This window comes from Balaenoptera musculus, chromosome 14 (genome assembly GCF_009873245.2).
Source record: "Balaenoptera musculus isolate JJ_BM4_2016_0621 chromosome 14, mBalMus1.pri.v3, whole genome shotgun sequence".
In the NCBI taxonomy this organism is placed as follows: Eukaryota; Metazoa; Chordata; class Mammalia; order Artiodactyla; family Balaenopteridae; genus Balaenoptera; species Balaenoptera musculus.
In genome coordinates this window covers 52,160,711-52,180,059 of record NC_045798.1, presented here as the reverse complement: position 1 = coordinate 52,180,059, position 19,349 = coordinate 52,160,711, and the positions used below count along the sequence as shown (strand labels likewise).

The window sequence follows — 19,349 nt, the reverse complement described above, 5'->3', positions numbered from 1 at the left end:
TGTATCTATGTTGATCAAGGATATTAGCCTGTAATTTTCTTTTCTTGGAGTGTCCTTGTCTGGTTATACCAGGGTAATGCTGGCCTCATAAAAGGAGTTTGGGAGTGTTCCTTTTTTCTGTGTTTTAGACTAGTTTGAAAAGGTGTTTAGTGTTATTTCTTCTTTAATATTTGGCAGAATTCACCAGGGAAGCTATCTGTTTCTATAATTTTGTTTTTTGGGAGGTTTTGATAACTGATTCAATCTCCTTACTAGTAATTGGTCTGTTCAGATTTTCTATTTCTTCATGATTCAGCCATGACAAGTTGTATATTCCTTGGAATTCATCTATTTCTTCTAGGTTGTCCAATTTGTTGGTGTATGATGTTCATCATAATCTCACAGTCCTTTGTCTTTCTGTGGTATCAGTTGTAATGTCTCCTCTTTGATGTCTAAATTTTTTCAGTTCTTTTTTTCTTGGTGAGTCTTGCTAAAGGTTTGTCTGTTTATAGTTTTTAAAAAATATCAGCTCTTAGTTTCATTGATCTTTTCTGTTATCTTTTTAGCCTCTATTTCATTTATCTCTGCTCTGATCTTTGTTATAGCCCTCCTTGTACTAATTTTGGTCCTAGTTTGTTCTTTTTCTCTGGTTCCTTGAAGTGTAAAGTTAGGTTGTTTACTTGAGAACTTTCCTATTTCCTGATACAGGCACTTATTGCTATGAATTCCCCTCCAGAACTGCTTTTGCAGCATTCCATAAGTTTTGGTATATTGTATTTCTATTTTTTATTTGTCTCAAGATATTTTTTCATTTCTCTTTTGAGTTCTTCTTTGACCCATTGGTTGTTCAGTAGCATGTTGTTTACTCTCCACGTATTTGTGAATTTTCCTGTAATTGATTCTAGTTTCATACCGTTGTGCACAGAAAAGATGTTTGATATGATTTCAGTTTTCTTAATTTTGTTAATACTTATTTTGTGGCCTAACCTATGATCTATTCTGGAGAATATTCCATGTACACCTGAGCAGAGTGTGTATTCTGCTGATTTTCGGTGGAGTGTTCTGTAAATGTCTGTTAAGTCCATCTGGTCTAACATGTCACTTAAGTCCATTGCTTCATTGTATTACTGTCTTTTTCTCCCTTTACGTCTACTAATATTTGTTTTATATATTTAGGTGCATCTGTGTTGGATGCATAAATATTTATAAATATTATATCATCTTGTTGGATTAACCCCTTTATCATTATATAATGCCCTTCTTTGTCTCTTGTTAGAGTCTTGTCTTAAAGTCTATTTTGTCTTGTATAACTCTCCCAGCTTTCTTTGGTTCCATTTACATGGAATATCTTTCCATCCCTTCACTTTTAGTCTATGTGTTATTACATCTGAAGTGAATCTCTTGTAGACAACATAGTTTGGCCTCATTTCTTATCCATTCAGTCACTCTTTGTTTTTTGATTGGAAAATTTAGTTCATTTACATTTAAAGTTATTGTTGATAGGTATGGACTTACTGCCATTTTGTTCATTGATTTCTAGCTATTTTGTAATTCTTCTGTTTCTTTCTTCTTCTCTTGCTTCCTTTGTGATTTGATGATTTTTGGTAATGCTGTGCTTAGACTCCTTTTTCTTTATCTTTTCTGTGTCTGTTATGGGTTTTTGCTCTGTGATCACCATGAGGCTTATATTTAAATGTAACAGTCTATTTTAAGCTGATAACAGCTTGTTTGAATGCATTTTAAAGCTTTACATTTTTGCTCTCCCCGCCACACATTTTAAAAGGTGTCACAATTTACATTTTTTTATCTTGTGTATCCGTTAACAAATTATGGTAGTTATAGTTATTTTTACTACTAAAATATAGTGTATTTTACTACTTTTACTATAATTACTTTACTCTGTCTTTTAATCTTCATGCTATATCTATAAGTGATTGACCCACCACCATGACATTAGATTATTCTGAATTTAACTATACATTTACTTTTGCCTGTGAGATTTATATTTTCATATTTTTTCCTGTTACCAATTAGCACCCTTTTGTTTCACCTTAAGGAAGTCCCTTTAACATTTGTTGTAAGGCTGGTCTAGTGGTGATGAGCTCCTTCAACTTTTGCTTATCTGGAAAACTTTATTTCTCCTTAAATTCTGAAGGACAGCTTTTCCAGGTAGAGTATTCCTGGTTGGCAGGTTGTTTTTTTTTTTCTTTCAGCACATTGAATATATTGTGCCACCCTCTTCTGGCCTGCCAAGTTTCTACCTAAAAATTTGCTGATAGTCTTATGGGGGTTCCCTTGTACATAACAAGTTGTTTTTCTCTTGCTCCTTTTAAGATTTTCTCCTTTAACTTTTGACAATTTAGTTATAATGTCTCTTTGGATTCTTCGTTTTTGGAACTCTCTGGGATTCCTGGATTTATTTCCAGGTAGTCTGTTTCTTTCCCCAGGTTAGGGAAGTTTTCAGCCATTATTTCTTCAAATAAGCTTTCTGCCCCTTTCTCTCTCTCTTCTTCTGACACCCCTATAAATGTGAATATTGATCTGCTTGATGTTGTCCCATAAGTCCTTTAAACTCTATTCACTCTTATTCTTTTTTCTTTTAGCTGGTCTGATTGAATGAATTCCAATACACTGTCTTCTAGTTCACTGATCCTTTCACTTCATCTAGTCTGCTGTTGGACCCCTTTATTGAATTTTTCAGCTCAGTTATTGTATCCTTCACGTCTGTGATTTCTGTTTAGTACTTTCTTATATTTTCTTTTTGTTGAAATTCTCACTTTGTTCATGTATTGTTTCCCTGACCTCTGTGAGCATCTTTATGACATTATTTGAGCTCTTTATCAGGTAAAAATTACTTATCTTAATTTCATTAAGGTCTTTTCCTGGGGTTTTATCTAATTCTTTCACTTGGAATACATTCCTCTTTCTTCATTTTTCTTGACTCTCTATGTTGGTTTCTATGCATTAGATACAATAGCCAGTCTTGAAGGAGTGGCCTCATGTAAGAGATGAACCTTATTATTCAACCCTGCTGTGGCTCTTGGTTGTCTCTCAAACCTTTGTGAATGTCCAGCCTACTTTGTTCTTAGTGGCTCCCAGTAGTTGAGGGTATACCAAGACCTGTCAGTGTCCCAAAGAGAAGGATCTCAGCACCTAGATGCAGGCTGATTGGAAGCTGGACACTCAGGCAGTAACTTTTAAAGTATGCCCGTATACCTCTTTCAGGAGAAGACTGAGAGATGGGCATTCTGTCTGCTCCCTCTGCACTGAGCCCTAGGGGGATAGCAGGTTAAGAACTATTTCTTTGTTTGCTACCATGCCAGTGAACCCATGAACACAAGCTGTGCTGCTCACCAGAGCCAGATATCAAGGGATGTGTCCTCTGAGCAGCAGCCACAAAAGCTGGAGCACCAGATGTTTGCACAACCTCCATTCATAGAAACACGGGTGACCCATGGCGGGGCAAAGGGAGAGTGCAGAGATGGCACCCACTGGTCTCCCCAGTCTCTGGAGAGGATTGCAGTTGGCCCCTAGATGTTGTTAAATTATAAGCCTGACCCTCATGCTGCAATTAAGATCTATAAATAGGCCTCTTTCACTTACAGACTGGGCATTTCAGTCTGCTGCCTCTGTCCTGTGCCCTGGTGGCATAGCTTAAGATCTGCTACTCTGTTTATTAGAGTCCTATGGGACCCAGGAACATAAACCTTGTTGGCCAGCAGAGCCAGGCAATCAAGAGGTGTGTCCCCTGGGCAGTAGCTGCAAAAGCTGGAGTGCCAGACGTGTGTATAAGCTCCTTTCCAGAAGATACCTGCTAGTGAGGCAGAAGGAGAGCATGAAGATGGTATGGTGCCCACTAGCCTCCCTGGTCTCTGGAGAGGATTACAGTTGGCATCTAGGTGTGTACTAAATTAGAAGCCTGCCCCCTCAGGCCAAAGCTTTTAAAATAAGCAAATAGGCTTCTTTAATGAAAAGACTGGGCATTTTAGTCTGCTGCCTCTGTACTGGGCCCTGGGGGTATATCCATGGTAAGTCCATGAGAGCCCATTAAGAACTATCTCTTAGTTCACTACAGCCTTGTGGGTCTCTTGGACCCAAACCCCACTGGCTTTCAGAGCCAGATGTTATGGGGGCCCGTCTCTCGGGTGGAAGTCTTAAAAGTTGGGGTGCTAGATGTAGGGTCCAAGCCCTTTGCTCCTCAGGGAGAATCCAGGAGTTGTGAGTTCCCTCCTGGTTGCATGTCGCCCTGCCGGCAGTGGGTTTTATGGCAAGGTTGTGATCAGCCTCTATTACCCATTTCAGTGTGTCTTCTTGTTCACCCGATGCGTAGGAGTCGCTCAGCTAGTTTCTGGATTTCTTTCAGAGGGATTGTTGTTCAATTTGTAGCTGTAGATTCAGTGTGTCAGTGAAACGAGGCGAGTGGAGGAGGCTGCTTTGTTGCCGTCTCAATCCAGAACTCTCCAATAGAGTTTTATAGGTAATTATTCAGAGTTTTCCTGTTTTGGGGATCTGAAACACAGTAAATAGCATCCCCAGATGCTTTGAGGCAGAGCCCTATGCCCTCCTTCCCAGCCCTGACCTAACAGTCTGCTGCTTTGTGGTTCTAGAAAAATAACTGTGTGCTGCCTGAGGATCTGAAGAACTTTTACCTGATGACCAATGGCTTCCACATGACATGGAATGTGAAGCTGGATGGTGAGTCAGGCCCCTTGCTGTAGAGGAACATTTCCCTGGCTGAGAGGTTAGAGGAGACAACTCTGAGGGCCTTTACAACTTGTGAGTCTTTGAATCTGGACAGTTTTTGTGGGTTCTCCTGAAGTGCAGTGTCCAGAAGCTGTGATTATCTCCCAAAGCTAACACATGCCATCATTGCTTCACCCACTGCCTCCCCAGCCCCCGTGCCAGGGTCTACCCAGTACTTAACTGGAAGCTCAATTTAGAGGCTTCCTGTTGGCCTGAGGTGGAGGAGAAAATTAGTCACTACACAAAAATCCTGAGCCACCTCAAACTTAAAGCCTCTGAGGATTCCACCTTGGAGCGGTCTCCTCAGGATGAGCTGCAGTGACAGCCTCTGGTGGTCATAAGAGGGGCTCCTTCCTTCATTCCCAGCACGGTGGAGACCTCAGGGCTCCGACCCTCAGACCAGAGCCTTTCCTTCTCTGCCTCACATCTCCTCAGCCTGAGTCATCAACCACCTTAGTTCACAGGCTATCATCCTTGGTATTAAATACGTCCAGGATAAACATTTCTATCATGAATGTGGGAAATCACACCTTGGTACATGTCAGAGATTCAGGTACTATGCAGGCATGAAAGTCAGTGCTGTGCATTTAGGTGAAGACTCTAGTAACATTCCATAGACTAGGAAATCTGGATCTAGCCACTGGAGTCCAGCTCATTCCTGACACAGACTTCCCTTTCCTCAAGAGGACTTTATTATCTCCAAACTCCAGCCACATCCCCAGATCTACTTTGGTCCTTGGGAATCAGCCTATACGTCTCCTTGCTGCCACTAAGAATGCAGTCACTTCTGTGACACAGCAAACCTGCAGAACTGACTCCTCCCCTTCATTGCCGCTACCTCCTAGGTTCCCTTGTTCTGGTGACTCCCCAAACCTTCCTGTTTTTCTGGCAGCTGACCAGAGGCATATTTTATAGCTTACTACGAAGCATTTAACATGAACTTTTGGCTTAGAATCATTTCCTCTGATGGTCTAGAAACCATTGTTGTCACCAACATCAGAAACCCTCATGGCCATGGCCTTTGGAGTCTGAAGCAACAGAGAGAGTGGACAGAGGCTAGAGTGACTGTCAGATTTTCCCTTGCCCACATCATGGAGACAGGCTAGCCCCTTCAGAAGCCTGCATCAGAAAAGAAACATTTCATGAAGGTTTTATGAATGAGTCCCTATTCATTATTAATACTTTTTCTAATGTAATCCTCCCAACCCATCTTCTTATCCTTATCTGCATTGCTGTACCCATTTACTGGATGGCTCAAATCGTTATCAGAAAAGCCAGCAAAGGCAGCTTCCAATGTTTACCTCCTTAGCGGTCTTTTCTTGGACATTCCATGATCTGTACACCAGCTGTTTTATTGCCTTCAGTTATGCCAGTTTTTTAGCAGTCATATGTCCAAGTCTTTGTGTGCCATCCCATGTCCAACACCCTATATTATAAGGATTCTATATGACAGATAAGGAAAATACATAGTCTGCCTGTTTCTTGTTTACACCTGAATCACAGACGACTGAACCAAGCAAGAAGGCTTTCAAGACAGTTTGCTCCATTGAGTAAGAAAAAATGACAGGTAGAGGGGGAGATAGTTTCCATAGTGAAAGCTTATGACAAGAAGGGTAGAAGCAGTCAGTTATATAATCAAAGCTGTTACTCCTTTGGAAAGTATAACCCTTCATTCAAGGGATGGCGGGAGCAAAAACATTTTTAAGTCCTTTGATCTTCAAACTAGGGCCCCTACCCTAGAATTCCCAGTTCTTTTTGAGAATCCCCTTTTAAAATTTCCTTTGGTGCTCCGCCCTAACACGTGCAGTGGGGACTCTTCACTCATGGCCCCAGCTGTTTGCTTTTTTTTTTGCATAAAAGGCTGGTGCTTTGGAGCATGTAGTGCATTGATTCTCTCCTTTCCACTTTCCATTCAGTTCCTCAGCCCTGGGATCAAATAATAGCTGGGCTTAAGTTAGTCAAGCAGAAACCCTTCTGATGACCATGGTAACTAGCTTATTACTCCATGTAACTCTTTTTTGTTAACGTTCCCATAGAACATACCATTCCATTGGGCAGCATGGCAATTAACAGCATCTCAAAACTGACTCAACTCAACCAGTCTTCCCTGTACTCACTTCCTAATGCACCAACTCTTGCAGACCTGGAGGACGATACACAAGAAGGTAACTGGACGGGCTTCTGCTTTGAGTTAGAAATCAGCCTGCTTGTTTCCATTTTATAATGTTGAAAATAATAGGAAGACATTGTGGCATTGTAACATGTTCCCCTAAACCCAACCCTTCCCATTTATGGCTTCTCTGAACCATGGGAGTAAGGTTAAAAACAAAAACAAAAAAAACCCAGCCCGTATCAAAAAAGGAAATTTTCATGAAGAAAATGCCAGGGTTGGGATCTTTGTTTCCAGCACCCACTTCAGTCCCTGGCACATAGTAGGCAGTTAATGAATACCTGGTAAGTGAATGAATGTTACAGATTAAACTTCACTCCACATTTCAGTATTGAGAGGTTTCAGGGACCGTGACAGTCTAAATGCAGCTCCCTTCCTCCCTTCAGGCTCTTTGCCACTTCTGATTAAAATGGCTTATAATTCAAATGGCTGCTAAAGCTATGATCAACTATGTATAAGTGAGGACTTCTTCAGTCAGAACTGTGTTTGGCTGCATATAACAGACCCCCATTACAATGTTTAAATAGGAGTTTATTTTTCTCATAATAAGAAATCTGGAACTAGGCTGGTGTAGCTGCTTGAGAAACTCAATGATAAAGTCTCCCTCTGGATTCCTGGCACACCAGCCTTTGTGTTTGGTTTTCATCCTCATGGTTGAAGAATGTGGGCTCTACCTCCAAGCTTCAAGTCTATGTTCCAGGCAGGAAAAAGAAGAGTAAAGGGCAAAATAACTGTCTCTTGGCAGAATATTTTCCTTTTTGTCAGAAAAATAATAGTTTTCCCAGAAGCCCCTCCCAATAACCATTGGCCAGAATAGAGTCAAAAGGTTACCTATAGTGCAAGGGAATTTGAGGAGATTAGCTGTGTAGTATTGCCTCATCAAACAGAACTGGAGTTTTAAAAAGGGAGAATGAATATTCAGTAGGCAACTAGTGTGTCCAATACTAATGCCTTGGAGTGCATTGAAGTTCTGACAGAGAGAACTGATGCAAGGCTTTCTCCTTCAACTGGACAAGCAGCTGGACAATAGGAGGAGGAGTCCAAGAGCTGAGCCTGGAAAGTGTTGGGCCCTGGGAAGAGTTTGTCACTCAGAAATGTGTGGAATCCTCAAGGATAGGAAAAAGGTCACATTTGCTTCATATGTGTGTACTGGGGCTCTCTAACCCCTAAAAGGCAAAAGAGTTGTTAAATAAGTAGAATGGGTGTACCCTGCTTTTGAAGCTGGTAGATTAAGGTAGACTAGATGACAGGATTTCAAGGGACCTCAGCAAAGGACTGAGCTAGGGGTAGAGACCCCACTCTCCTACATACTGATGGGAATAAAAACCACGTGGGCTTCTGGCACCTTCTGAGTTCATGCTTTTTAGGATAGTCCAACAATTAGACCTAAGCTTCATTAAACTTAAGTAGAAGAATGCTGACTTTTCTCAGGGGACTCAGCAGTTAGAAAGAGGACAATCAGGAAGCAATATCAGAATACACAACCAGAGAAATAACACTGCTAGAGGACACAGATGAAAACCTAAATAAAATCAAGAACACTTAAGGGCATTTAAGATAGCACAAAGACTTCCTATAGAAAAAAAGTAAAAATTCTTGATTAAACAACTGACTAGATGAATTGAAGACGGGTATAAATATTGAGACCTGAGTTAGTAGCCTGAAAAAGCAAGTGCAAGAAATATCTAAAAGGACAGATAAATAAATTTTAAAAGGAGAAATGAGTGAAAAGGTGGAGGGTAAGAGAAATAGAAAATACATCCAGGTGACCTTCCATTGGAATTATAGGTGCTCAAAAAAGAGAAAAAGAATAGCTGGAAAGGGAATAATAAATAAACAGTAATAAACGAAAACTTTTATTCAGTCTGCAGATTGAAAGGGCTCTCCTAGACTCAAATTGAATTCAGGAGAAAACAGACACCTAGGCATTACATGATGCAGAAAAAAATCACAAGCTTCTAGGCAAAAATAACAAATTACTTGTGAAGAGAGAATAATCAGACTGACATCAGACTTCTCACCTGCAACAGTGGAAACTAGAAGGCAGTAAAAAAACATAAACAGGTTACTGAGATAAAAGGAGTGAAAATCAAGAGTCCTATATATACAGACCAAACATACGTCTCAGGTTATTAGAAGAATATTAAAGGATGTGTAAAACTTCAAGAACATAAATACTCTAACCAAAAGACAGATGAAATGGAATGGAGATCTCAAGATGCAGATATATGAAGAGGAAGGGAAACAAGAGATTAGTGAACCTCCTATGAAAGAGAAAGACTAAATTAAATCTTAATATCCAGGAATGTATACAACTTTTACATAAGAACTCTTGGAAAAGAGGGGACATAGTGCACAGAATATGTTTAAATGTATACTCTCAGCTAAACCTAACGGAAAAGAGAGAGGCAAGATATAAGAGCTTTATGGGTTAAATTGTGTCCCCTCCCCCCAAAAAATATTCATATGTTGAAGTCCTAACCTCACTACCTCAGACTGTGACCTTATTTGGAAATAGGGTCATTATAGATGTAAGTAGGTAAGATGAGGTCATACTGGAGTTGGGTGGAGCCCTAATCCAATATGACTGACAACCTTTTAAAAGGGGAAATTTGGAGATACAGATATAAAAGAAAGCCATGTGAAGATGAAGACAGAGATGGGGTGGTACTTTTACATACCAAGGAAAGCTAAAAGTTGCAAGCAAACCACCAGGAGCTAGGGGAGAGGCATAGAACAGATTCTTCTCCACAGCCCTCAAAAGGAACCAACCTTGACCTTGGATCTGTGGCCTCCAGAAGCGTGAGATAACAAATTTCTGCTATTCAAGCCATTCAGTTTGTGGTACTTTGCTACAGCAGCCCTAGCAACTAATACAAAGAATGTTCCAGAGAGTCCTTTTAATAGAAAATGTAGGACAAAGAGGAAAGGAAGTAGAAAGTGGAAGCCTCATCCTACTGTAGGAAAGAAATAGTATGCCTTGTTGGGGGAAACAGAGTGTCTTGGTGTATTGGTTTTCTATTCATGTATAACAGATTACCACAAATTTAATGGCTTGAAACACTAAAAATTTATTATCTAACAGTTTTCATGAGTCAAAAATTCAACTACAGATTAGTAGAGTCTTCTGCTTAGGATCTTTTCAGGCTAAAAACAAGGTGTCAGCTGGTGCTGTGATCTCATCTGAGGCATAAGGGCCTCTTCCAAGCTCACTGGTGGTTGACCTTATTCAGTTTCTTGCAGCTGTGGGACTAAGTCCTTGTTTTCTTGTTGCCTGTTGGCCAGGGCTCGCTCTTGGCTCATTTAGGCTGCCCTCAGATTCTAGCCACAAGACCCTCTCACAATATAGCCACTTGCTTCTCAGCCAGCAGGAATATTTCTCTCCAGTCTGCTACAACAGACTTTCATAATGTTACCTAATCAAGGGAATGACTACTCCATCATATTATAGGTCCTGACCACACTCAGGGGAGGAGGTTGTACAGGTGTGTATACACACAAGCATGAATCTTGGGGGCCATCTTAGAATTCTGCATACCACACTTGGTTAGAGAAACAATGTCATATTGTTTTCAAGTAAGGGTAGAATCATATGGATCCAGTCATGCAAATACATAACAAAAAGGAAGATAACCATTAAAGGAATAAAAAATTACTCTAGAATCTCTAACCTAATAAAGGGAATGTTGAATCACATGAGTAAAAATAAGAAAAAGGGAAAAGAAACAACATTATAAAATAAGCAACAAAACATTAAGAGGAATAAAATAAAACAGATAAATCATTATGTTAAGTGTGCTGGAATTGAATTTCCCTTTTGAAAAGCAGAAACTATCAGATTGATATAAAAAGCAAAGCTCATCTATATGTTATTTTCAGGAGCATACTTAAACTGATGAAGAGGCCTCCTGATAATGGCAGATAGATAGGTAATTCAGAGCAGTCTTCCTGCTGAAGACAATTGAAAAGTCAGGGAACATATAAAAATCATCAAAGAGCTAATAAGATGATGAGATAGCACCAGATCAACATCCAGAAGAAGACAGAAATCCAGGACAGAGGCTCAATGTTTAGGGTTGCTTTTGCCTAGGATACATTGTCCTTTTCAAAAGAGGCAATGAGGCTACTGAAAAATTGAGAATTTGACCCATATGTGAGACTAGAAGAATAAAATGGAGTCTAGAACCTACAAAAGATGGCACCCATAAAAACTACCCTACCCTTTTGGTTAGCACCGTGAGGAGCTATATACTCTAGAAGATAGAATGAACCAGAAATAACCACTCTTCACATGGACCGAAGCCCAAGTATAAGTCACCTGTGCATCCCAGAAAATGTTAAATCCCAAAATGGGACTAATTTGATTCCAGATTACTAATCTCCTCAGGGGCCTGGCAGAAAAAAACAGAAATTCACTCCAGAGAAATATACTAAAATTGACTGTGTTAATGGTTGCACAGCTCTAAATATACTAAAAACCATTAAATTGTACACTTTAAGTGAATAGTATGGTAGGTGAATTATATCTCAGTATAAAACTCATATAAAAATAAAATTCTTCCCTAGAGGAAGAAAATATTATCCTAGACCTCATTGTTTTTATAAATAATTTTTCAAAAATAATCCTACTAAAAAAGAACCAGGCACGTGAAGAAACACAACACCATGAACAAGAACCAGCACAAATAACAGGTAACAGAAAGATATCCACTGTTACTCCTGAGGGTGAAATTATTAGGCACAGACTGTAGGACAGTGTGCTAATGTGCACATGGAGATAAAACCAAACTAAAAATTCAGTGAAGAACTAATGACAGTGACATTGTAGATTTGACCTTATGATTCTGGCCATGTGGCATACTGCCTTTTACCAGATCAGGACTTGTGGAGATAATACTGTAAACTCTGGGGAAACTTTTAAAATAATTACCTAAAAGGACTGGAGAGTAACCAAAAATAAGCAGAAACTGGAGTGGCATCTACAAATGGCAGAAGGGAACCACACTGAATGATTTTCCTATTTTTATAACTTTTCACCTGAGGGCAGACCCCAGTCAGCATCAGTCAAGGCTGCTAAAACTTGGTGGGATCCTACAGTCTGGACTTTTGATTTCATCCAAGATGGAATAGTAGGGGCCAGATTTATCTTCCCACCTGGAACAACAAAAAAAACAAAAACAGACAAAATATATAAAACAATGGATGTTGTCAAGATGCTAACCATCACACAGAGAAGAACGATGAGCTCTGAATGATGGGAAACAAATGAGGTGAACCCTAGCTTATTATCTGAAAGTTTCCAGTCGACAGCGTAGAGAAGGGAACCCAAGGAGAACATGTTGTACCTGTTAATTGAGAAGACAGAACTAAGAGCCCAGCTGGATGAAGACAGGTAGAGTTCACAGGACTGAGTAACAGAGAGGAATGAGCTGCATAGAGAGAGAACTGCAGAGATCTGCAGAGTGTCCTCCTCAAGTATTCAGGAAAGAACTGATGAGCACACACATGTGAAGATACTGCCCAAGGCCAGGGACAAAACCACCCAAGAAGATTAGAGGGAACAATGCCTGGTACTCACACTGTACCAGGAATAGTGTCCGTTTCTACCGGCCAGGCTGAAACACCTCATGGCTTACATAGAATTAGGTAGAGTACTCAGAAGGATCCTGCCTCAGTAATGGGGAAAAAATTAGCCCTAGGTTAAATACTGCCTTGGGTTCTGCCTGTCAAATACTAAGCACAAGACCCGAAAGTATCTGTTTTCGAGTAATTTAACTGTGTCTCAGAACAAAGCTCAACAATATTTATAGAAATATAAAAATAGCAAGCACTCAACAATGCAAAATTAACAATTTCTGGCATCCAATCAAAGATTACCAGGTATGCAAAAAAGCAGGAAAAAAATGACCATAATGAGGAGAAAAATTAATTGAAACCAATCCAGAATTGAGGTACAGTTTAGAATTAGCAGATACAGACTTTACAACAGTCATTACTATATTCTATATGTCCAAAAACTTAGTACAGACATGGAAAATAGGAAAAAACAAATCCAAACTTAAATTTTAGAGATGAAACTAGTTTCTGAGATGAAAAATACACTGGATGGGACTAACAATAGTTTAGATATTGCCAAAGAAAAGACTGGAGAACTTAAAGATATAACAATAGACAATCCAAAATAACACAGAAAGAAAATAAAAAATTATTTTAAAAGAGCATCGGTGAACTGAGGGACAACAAATGGTATAATGTATGTATAATTGGAGTCCCTGAAAAGAGGAGGATGGACCAGGAAATACTATTTGAAGAAATAGTGGCTCAAAACTGTACCAGTTACTTGGAACCTTAAACCATTATCTAAGAAGCTTAACAAGCCAGGAACAAGAAACATGAAGAAACAATACTAGGAAACATGAATTGCTCAAAATCAGGGATAAAGAGAAAATCTTAAAAGCAGTCAATGGGAAAAGACAATTCCATACAAAGGAGCAAAGATAAGGACAATGGCATATTTCTCATTGGAAACAATTCAATCAAGATAAAATACTCAGGGAAAGGGGAGGGATAAATTGGGAGATTGGGATTGACATATACATACTACTATATATAAAATAGATAACTAATAAGGACCTACTGTATAGCACAGGAAACTCTACTCAATACTCTGTAATGACCTATATAGGAAAAGAAAGAATCTAAAAAAGAGTGGATATATGTATAACTGATTCACTTTGCTGTACACCTGAAACTAACACAACATTGTAAATCAACTATACTCCAATAAAAAGAAAGAAAGAAAGAAAGAAAAAATCAGAGGAAAATCATGCTGTTAGACCGGAAGAAAAAATAAATACATTAAAAGTTAAAAAATAAAATATTCTTTAAGCAAATTCATTTGATTAAAAAAAATGTAAAATACTCAAAGAAAAAAATTGTCAACCTAGAATTCTATACCCCATGAAAATATCTTTCAAAAACAAAGGCCTTTTCAAAAAGCAGTCTGGCAATGTCCATTCTATAATACTTCAGGGTGTCTAGCCATATAGCAAAAGCACCAGAACAAAGGGACAGGTACAGAGATGATTACTGTAGCATTTGCAGCAGAATAATTTTGGCCCCCTATCAATAGGTGGCTGACAGGATAAATTAGGGTGCATCCACTCCCACAGACATCAGGCAGCCATTAAAAAAAATGCATTAGAGTTACAACCCTTAGAGGGCTTTCCACATGGTATTATTGTATAGAAAGTAAGATTCAGGTAACATGTGTGGTATCCCATTTTTATATAGTAAATGATCTCACAGAATTTAAATGTATACCTATATGTCTGCCTAGGACCATATGAGATGAAGAATATGAAGGTATAACCACCAGGGGAGGGTAAAACCATGTTAAAGAAAGAAACAAAAACACAAAAAGCCCTCTTATTTAGAAATGTAAATATTTATGCCTTTATGTAAAATTATATGTATGGGTATATGTGTAAATCAAAAATATTATTTTTATATACTCTGTTTTATCCAATCTCTCCTAGGTTTGTTAAACCCTTTCCACCCCAGTCACTAATGCTAATCATTATTGCATAATTGCTGTAATGAAAGAAGCAGTAGAGAAGGTTTCTGATGCTTGCATTTCTAAGAATTTATCTTTTTTTCTGTTACCTCATGGTATTTCATTTCTACGTAGGTATTTCTAACAGAGCCAGACTTAGCATTAATTATAATGTTATAATTATAATAGAAATAAACATAAAATGCCACAAACATACATTTTAGACAGAGGAAAAAGATTCTAATCAAAAGATCATGAAGTGCTATAAACGAGGGGAAAGCATGTATCTGGGGAAAAAGAAAAAAGTTGTTCAGATTACTCTGACTTATGTAGTCCCACTCCCAAGAAGTTCAGTTTGTTGTCCTCATGCCCCCTTCCCCAGATTCCATGACACTGTCTATTGGTGGTAGGGGAGCCCAGACAGAGGCTTAGACCATGAATAAGACCCAGGGCATTTAGAGTATAGAATACATTTGGTCCACATTTGAAAATAATAGTTAAGAATATGTTTGAGATAAGGCTTTTTTTCCCTCTGTTTTTTTCATCCAAGCAAAGCTGGATGAATAAGTATGTTTGAGCTGAGTGTGTTTGAACATTACCATTAACTTCTGGGTTTGCAGCTAGTGAGAACCAGCCAGAGAAGCCTCACTTTGATTCTCGCAGTGTAATATTTGAGCTGGATCCTTGCAACGGGAATGGGAAGGTTTGCCTTGTCTACAAAAGAGGGAAACCAGGTAAGAATCATGGCAGGCATGGTCCTGTAGTTTGGGAATGGCCTTGGCTGACCTTGCTCTCCAGCCATCACACAAAAGGCATGCTCTTCCCCGACCTCCTGAGGTGCTGCTGGGTCTCTTGTAGATGCCAAGACCCAGAAAACCCCTTTGGTCCTCTCTGAGCATCCCCCTCCAGGCCAATTACTAGAGTCTTTTTAAGCTATTGTCATTTGTGTCACTTGTGAGTTACTGCAAAATAATAAGATTAGAATAATAAGTGAATAAAAGCTAAAAGAAATAGTCATTCTGTTTATAACTCCTCCAGCAGACTCATGCATTAGAAAAGCATCTAGGAAAAACATTGTCTGTCTTTTACACGTATTTATGTAGGCCAATTAACAGCAATAAAAACCTGAATTACTAGACCTCAATCTAAGATCCCAGATGGGAAATCAAGAGAAAAAGGCTCTGGCTTCTTGAGCAGTGGGCATCACCTGGCCCCCTAACAGCAGTTCAGTCCCTAGGAACTACAGAGTTGGACAAGGTCCAGGCCTCTTCAAGTAGTTTTCTGCCTGCAAAGGGTGAGAAGACACACCAGGGTTTACCTCTGGGGGAAAGGAGAGATCATCTCCAGCTGGAGGAGTCTTTGTGAAGTAGCCTTTGAGCTGCATCTTTTTTTTTTTTTAATATTTATTTATTTATCTATTTGGTTGCACTGGGTCTTAGTTGCAGCACGTGGGGCCACAACTAAAGAGCCCGTGTGCCGCAACTAAGGAGCCAGTGAGCCACAACTAATGAACTGCATCTTGAAGTATAGGTCTGAATGAGATATGGGGGGTGTGGGGTGGGGGGCAAAAGGGGGCATCCAAGCAAAGGGATATGGGTAAAAGCCATGCCATGGGAGAATGCACCTGATTTGGGGGGAATGACAATTCCAGTTCATTGGCCACATGATTCATCTTGTGGATGAGGAGGAGATGACACCAGAAGCCCAGTTATTCCCTTTCCTGAGGAGTTTTGAAAGCCAGGTGAAGGAGTTTGGACGTTATGTGGAAGTAGGTGGGGAGTCAAAGTTGTTTAGCAGAAGTATGGCAGGATTCAAATGAAAATGTGACCACAAGCAGAAATGGAAGTGGAAGGTACTGGAGGATGGAGGCCACTTAGGGAGATGTTACAGCCATTAGACAGGAGATGAAATAGGAGAGGCCTAGGAGATGAACTAGGAGTACTAAGAATGGACGGTCAGGAGCAAGCGTGAGGCAGGAGCTGGTACAATATAGTGCCTGCTTCAGCTCAACCAGCACATCACACAGCCGCACAGGCAGGAGTCCCAGGAGAGGAAGCTGGTCTGGGCTCCTCCATGGTGGTTTCTCACAGCACTTCTAATTCCTGACAGACCTCCTGAGAAAGCCAGAACTATTCAGACAGAGTGTCTCTCCATCAGGAAGGCTGAGACCACAGTATGTACCTATTGGGGGAGGGGGAGTGTTGAGCCCGCACAAGAAAGGAGTGCTGCTTAGATAGCCTGAATGCACAGATGGCCAAAGCCCAGCAGATAGATCAGTCGACTGACTGATCAAGAATTTGTAAAAGAATATAAAGAAGCCAGTAACAGTGGCCACTGGAGAACAGAACTGGGAGGTTGGAAGGGAAAAAAGGGAACCTTTACTTATAGTTTACATTCCTTCTACTATTGAAATTTGTTTTAACCATGAGTAGATGTTGACTTTATAGATAAAAGGAAAAAAGTGTTAAGCCATCCCTTCCTTTATGTCCTTTGTCTGCTATTTCAGCATTAGCACAAGACACTGAGATCTGGTTCCTGGACAGAGCATTATACTGGCATTTTCTCACAGATACCTTTACTGCCTATTATCGCCTGCTTATCACCCACCTGGGCCTGCCCCAGTGGCAGTATGCTTTCACCAGCTATGGCATTAGCCCACAGGCCAAGGTAAGGGGGGACCACCTGTCATCTCGAAGTGTAGAATGTATCAGAATCTTCGGAGGAAATGCTTAAATTGCAGATTCCCAGCTTCCTCATCTGATTCAGATCTGGGGTTGAGCCCAGGAGCCTGTATGTTCAATAGGCAAGGCAGGTGCTTCCAATTTAGGTGGACAACCTCACTTTATACTAATCTAGTTAAGTGGTTCCCAAACTTGGCTGATCCTCAGAATCACCTGGGGAGTTTTTACTTCTAATAAAAAGGGGTTGGTGGTGGGGGGAGGTTAGGTTTGATCATTCATTTTGGATAGGCAGTACATGCATACAGCAACAGTGAAAAATCAGTCTCTTATTCACTGGTTCTCCAGCTTCCCCATCCACTTCCTCACAGGTAGCCACTGTTAGTTTCTCTTGTGCCCTCACTGAGATACTTTATTGGATAGAAAGCATGCATGCATACAGTTTTTGGTTCCTTTTTTCTAAATCACAAGTGCGATATACTATTTACATTGTTCTGCACCTTCTTTTCACTTAACTCCATGTTGGAGCTCATTCCCTATCAATATATAGAGAGCTGTCTTTTTCAGTGATATAGAGTATTTCAAAGTATGGATATGCCTCATTTATATTATAGATCCAGACACCATTTTAAACATACAGATGTCAGGTAATGCTGATATACTGCCTGGTTTGAGAGCACCAGGTGTGTCTAGAAGAACTTTTGACTGGGTGGCAAAAAATGAGAGACTCGATGAATGTGTGTATTCATTGAGTGGACCTCACTTTCCTCAAATGTCACATGACAGTGACATACATCCAGGCAACATAGTGGGTGGTTGTGATCAATGAAAATAAATGTAGATGCCCTTTGCCCTCAGCTGCCCAGAAAGCCTGTAGGGAAGAGAGCAGGCAACTTCCCTCAGTAGAGGCCTGCTCTGGCCTCTGTCTGCTCCTTCCCTGTGGGAAGGATGCTACCAAGTCCACCTGATGGACAGCAGCTGGTTTGGAGGCAGAATAATTAGAAGGACACTGTACCCTGATGATTTGGGACCTAGCATACCAGGCTCAGTGCACACTAGGTTAGAAGGAAGCGCATTTACTCAGATTCTTAGTCCTCATGTTTAAAGGTTATGAGACCCCATAAAGCAATGTGTGTCTGTCTTCCCTTTTACCTAAAGGAAGTGCTAATAGATTTTAGAGGCAGTTTTTCCTAAAGTCTTTTACTCTGCCTCATCTCCCCAGCTCTCTACCCCTGTATCTCCCCTAAAGAACATAAACACATGCTCTTCTCCTTTGAATTGTGACCCTCTCTCCTAATTCTGCCTTACAGCAATGGTTCAACATGTATAAACCCATCACCTACAACACAAACCTACTCACGGAAGAGACCGACTCCTTTGTGAACAAGCTGGATCCCAGCAAAGTGTTCAAGAGCAAGAACAAGACCTTAATCCCCAAAAAGAAAGGGTCTGTTCAGCCTGCAGGTGGCCAGAAAGGGCCCGCAGGTCCTCCTTCCACCTCTAGATCCTCCTCTGGCTCTGGAAACCCTGTCCGAAAATGAGCGCCCCACCTCCAGCTCCCTGCCAGCCCCACAGTGACGATTTCCATGCACAGATGCCCCAGGCGTGGCCCAAGCCTCAGATTCTGTGTGTGGAACCATAGTCCTCTCCCCATCTGAGTGACAAAATCCTAGGCCTTTTACTGCCATTGGCTTGAGCCAGGAGTTGGAAGGGCATACTCAGGTCTCCCCAAGAATCCTTCCCTCATACCCCTTACAGCAGGTTGTGCCACCTACTGATTCTGGAAGCTGTGGCGAATGTAAGGTGTTGCGTAAGTGACTAAGTAGATCTGTTAAGAGCTTTCTTCTCTTTCTACTCCAACCCCCTACCCCTCAGCAGTAATTAGAGAAGTCCCCCATAGAAACCACTGGTTTTGACCTATGAGGCATTAGAACTATGCTGCTCAACTGATAGCCACTTTTTAAAGCAGCTAAATTTAAGCTACGTTAAAAATTCAGTTCCTCAGTTATGTTAGCCACAATTATATATATATATTATATATATATATATTATATATATATATATATATATATATATATATATATATATATAATATATATATATTAGACACAGAAAGTTCTATTGGGCAGCACTGCATTAGAATACTTCTGCATTACCCTTCCTCAGATCAGTTAATTTTTGTTAGAGAATATTGATACTTTAATTTGATGGGTTATAATGTTCC

General features: G+C 40.2%; 1 protein-coding gene across 2 annotated transcripts in view; it reads left to right on the top strand.

The window, feature by feature from the left end:
* TPGS2 (tubulin polyglutamylase complex subunit 2) overlaps positions 1-19,138 on the top strand; it is a 56,168-nt gene extending 37,030 nt beyond the window's left edge. For both annotated transcript variants that reach the window (XM_036822923.1, XM_036822922.1), the window contains 5 exons: positions 4,587-4,674; positions 6,759-6,887; positions 15,068-15,181; positions 16,954-17,114; positions 18,436-19,138. In XM_036822923.1, the coding sequence (XP_036678818.1) occupies positions 4,587-4,674; positions 6,759-6,887; positions 15,068-15,181; positions 16,954-17,114; positions 18,436-18,666 (723 nt within the window). In that variant the 3' untranslated portion in view covers positions 18,667-19,138. The remainder of the gene's footprint in view (positions 1-4,586; positions 4,675-6,758; positions 6,888-15,067; positions 15,182-16,953; positions 17,115-18,435) is intronic.
* The last annotated feature ends 211 nt before the right edge of the window (positions 19,139-19,349 follow it).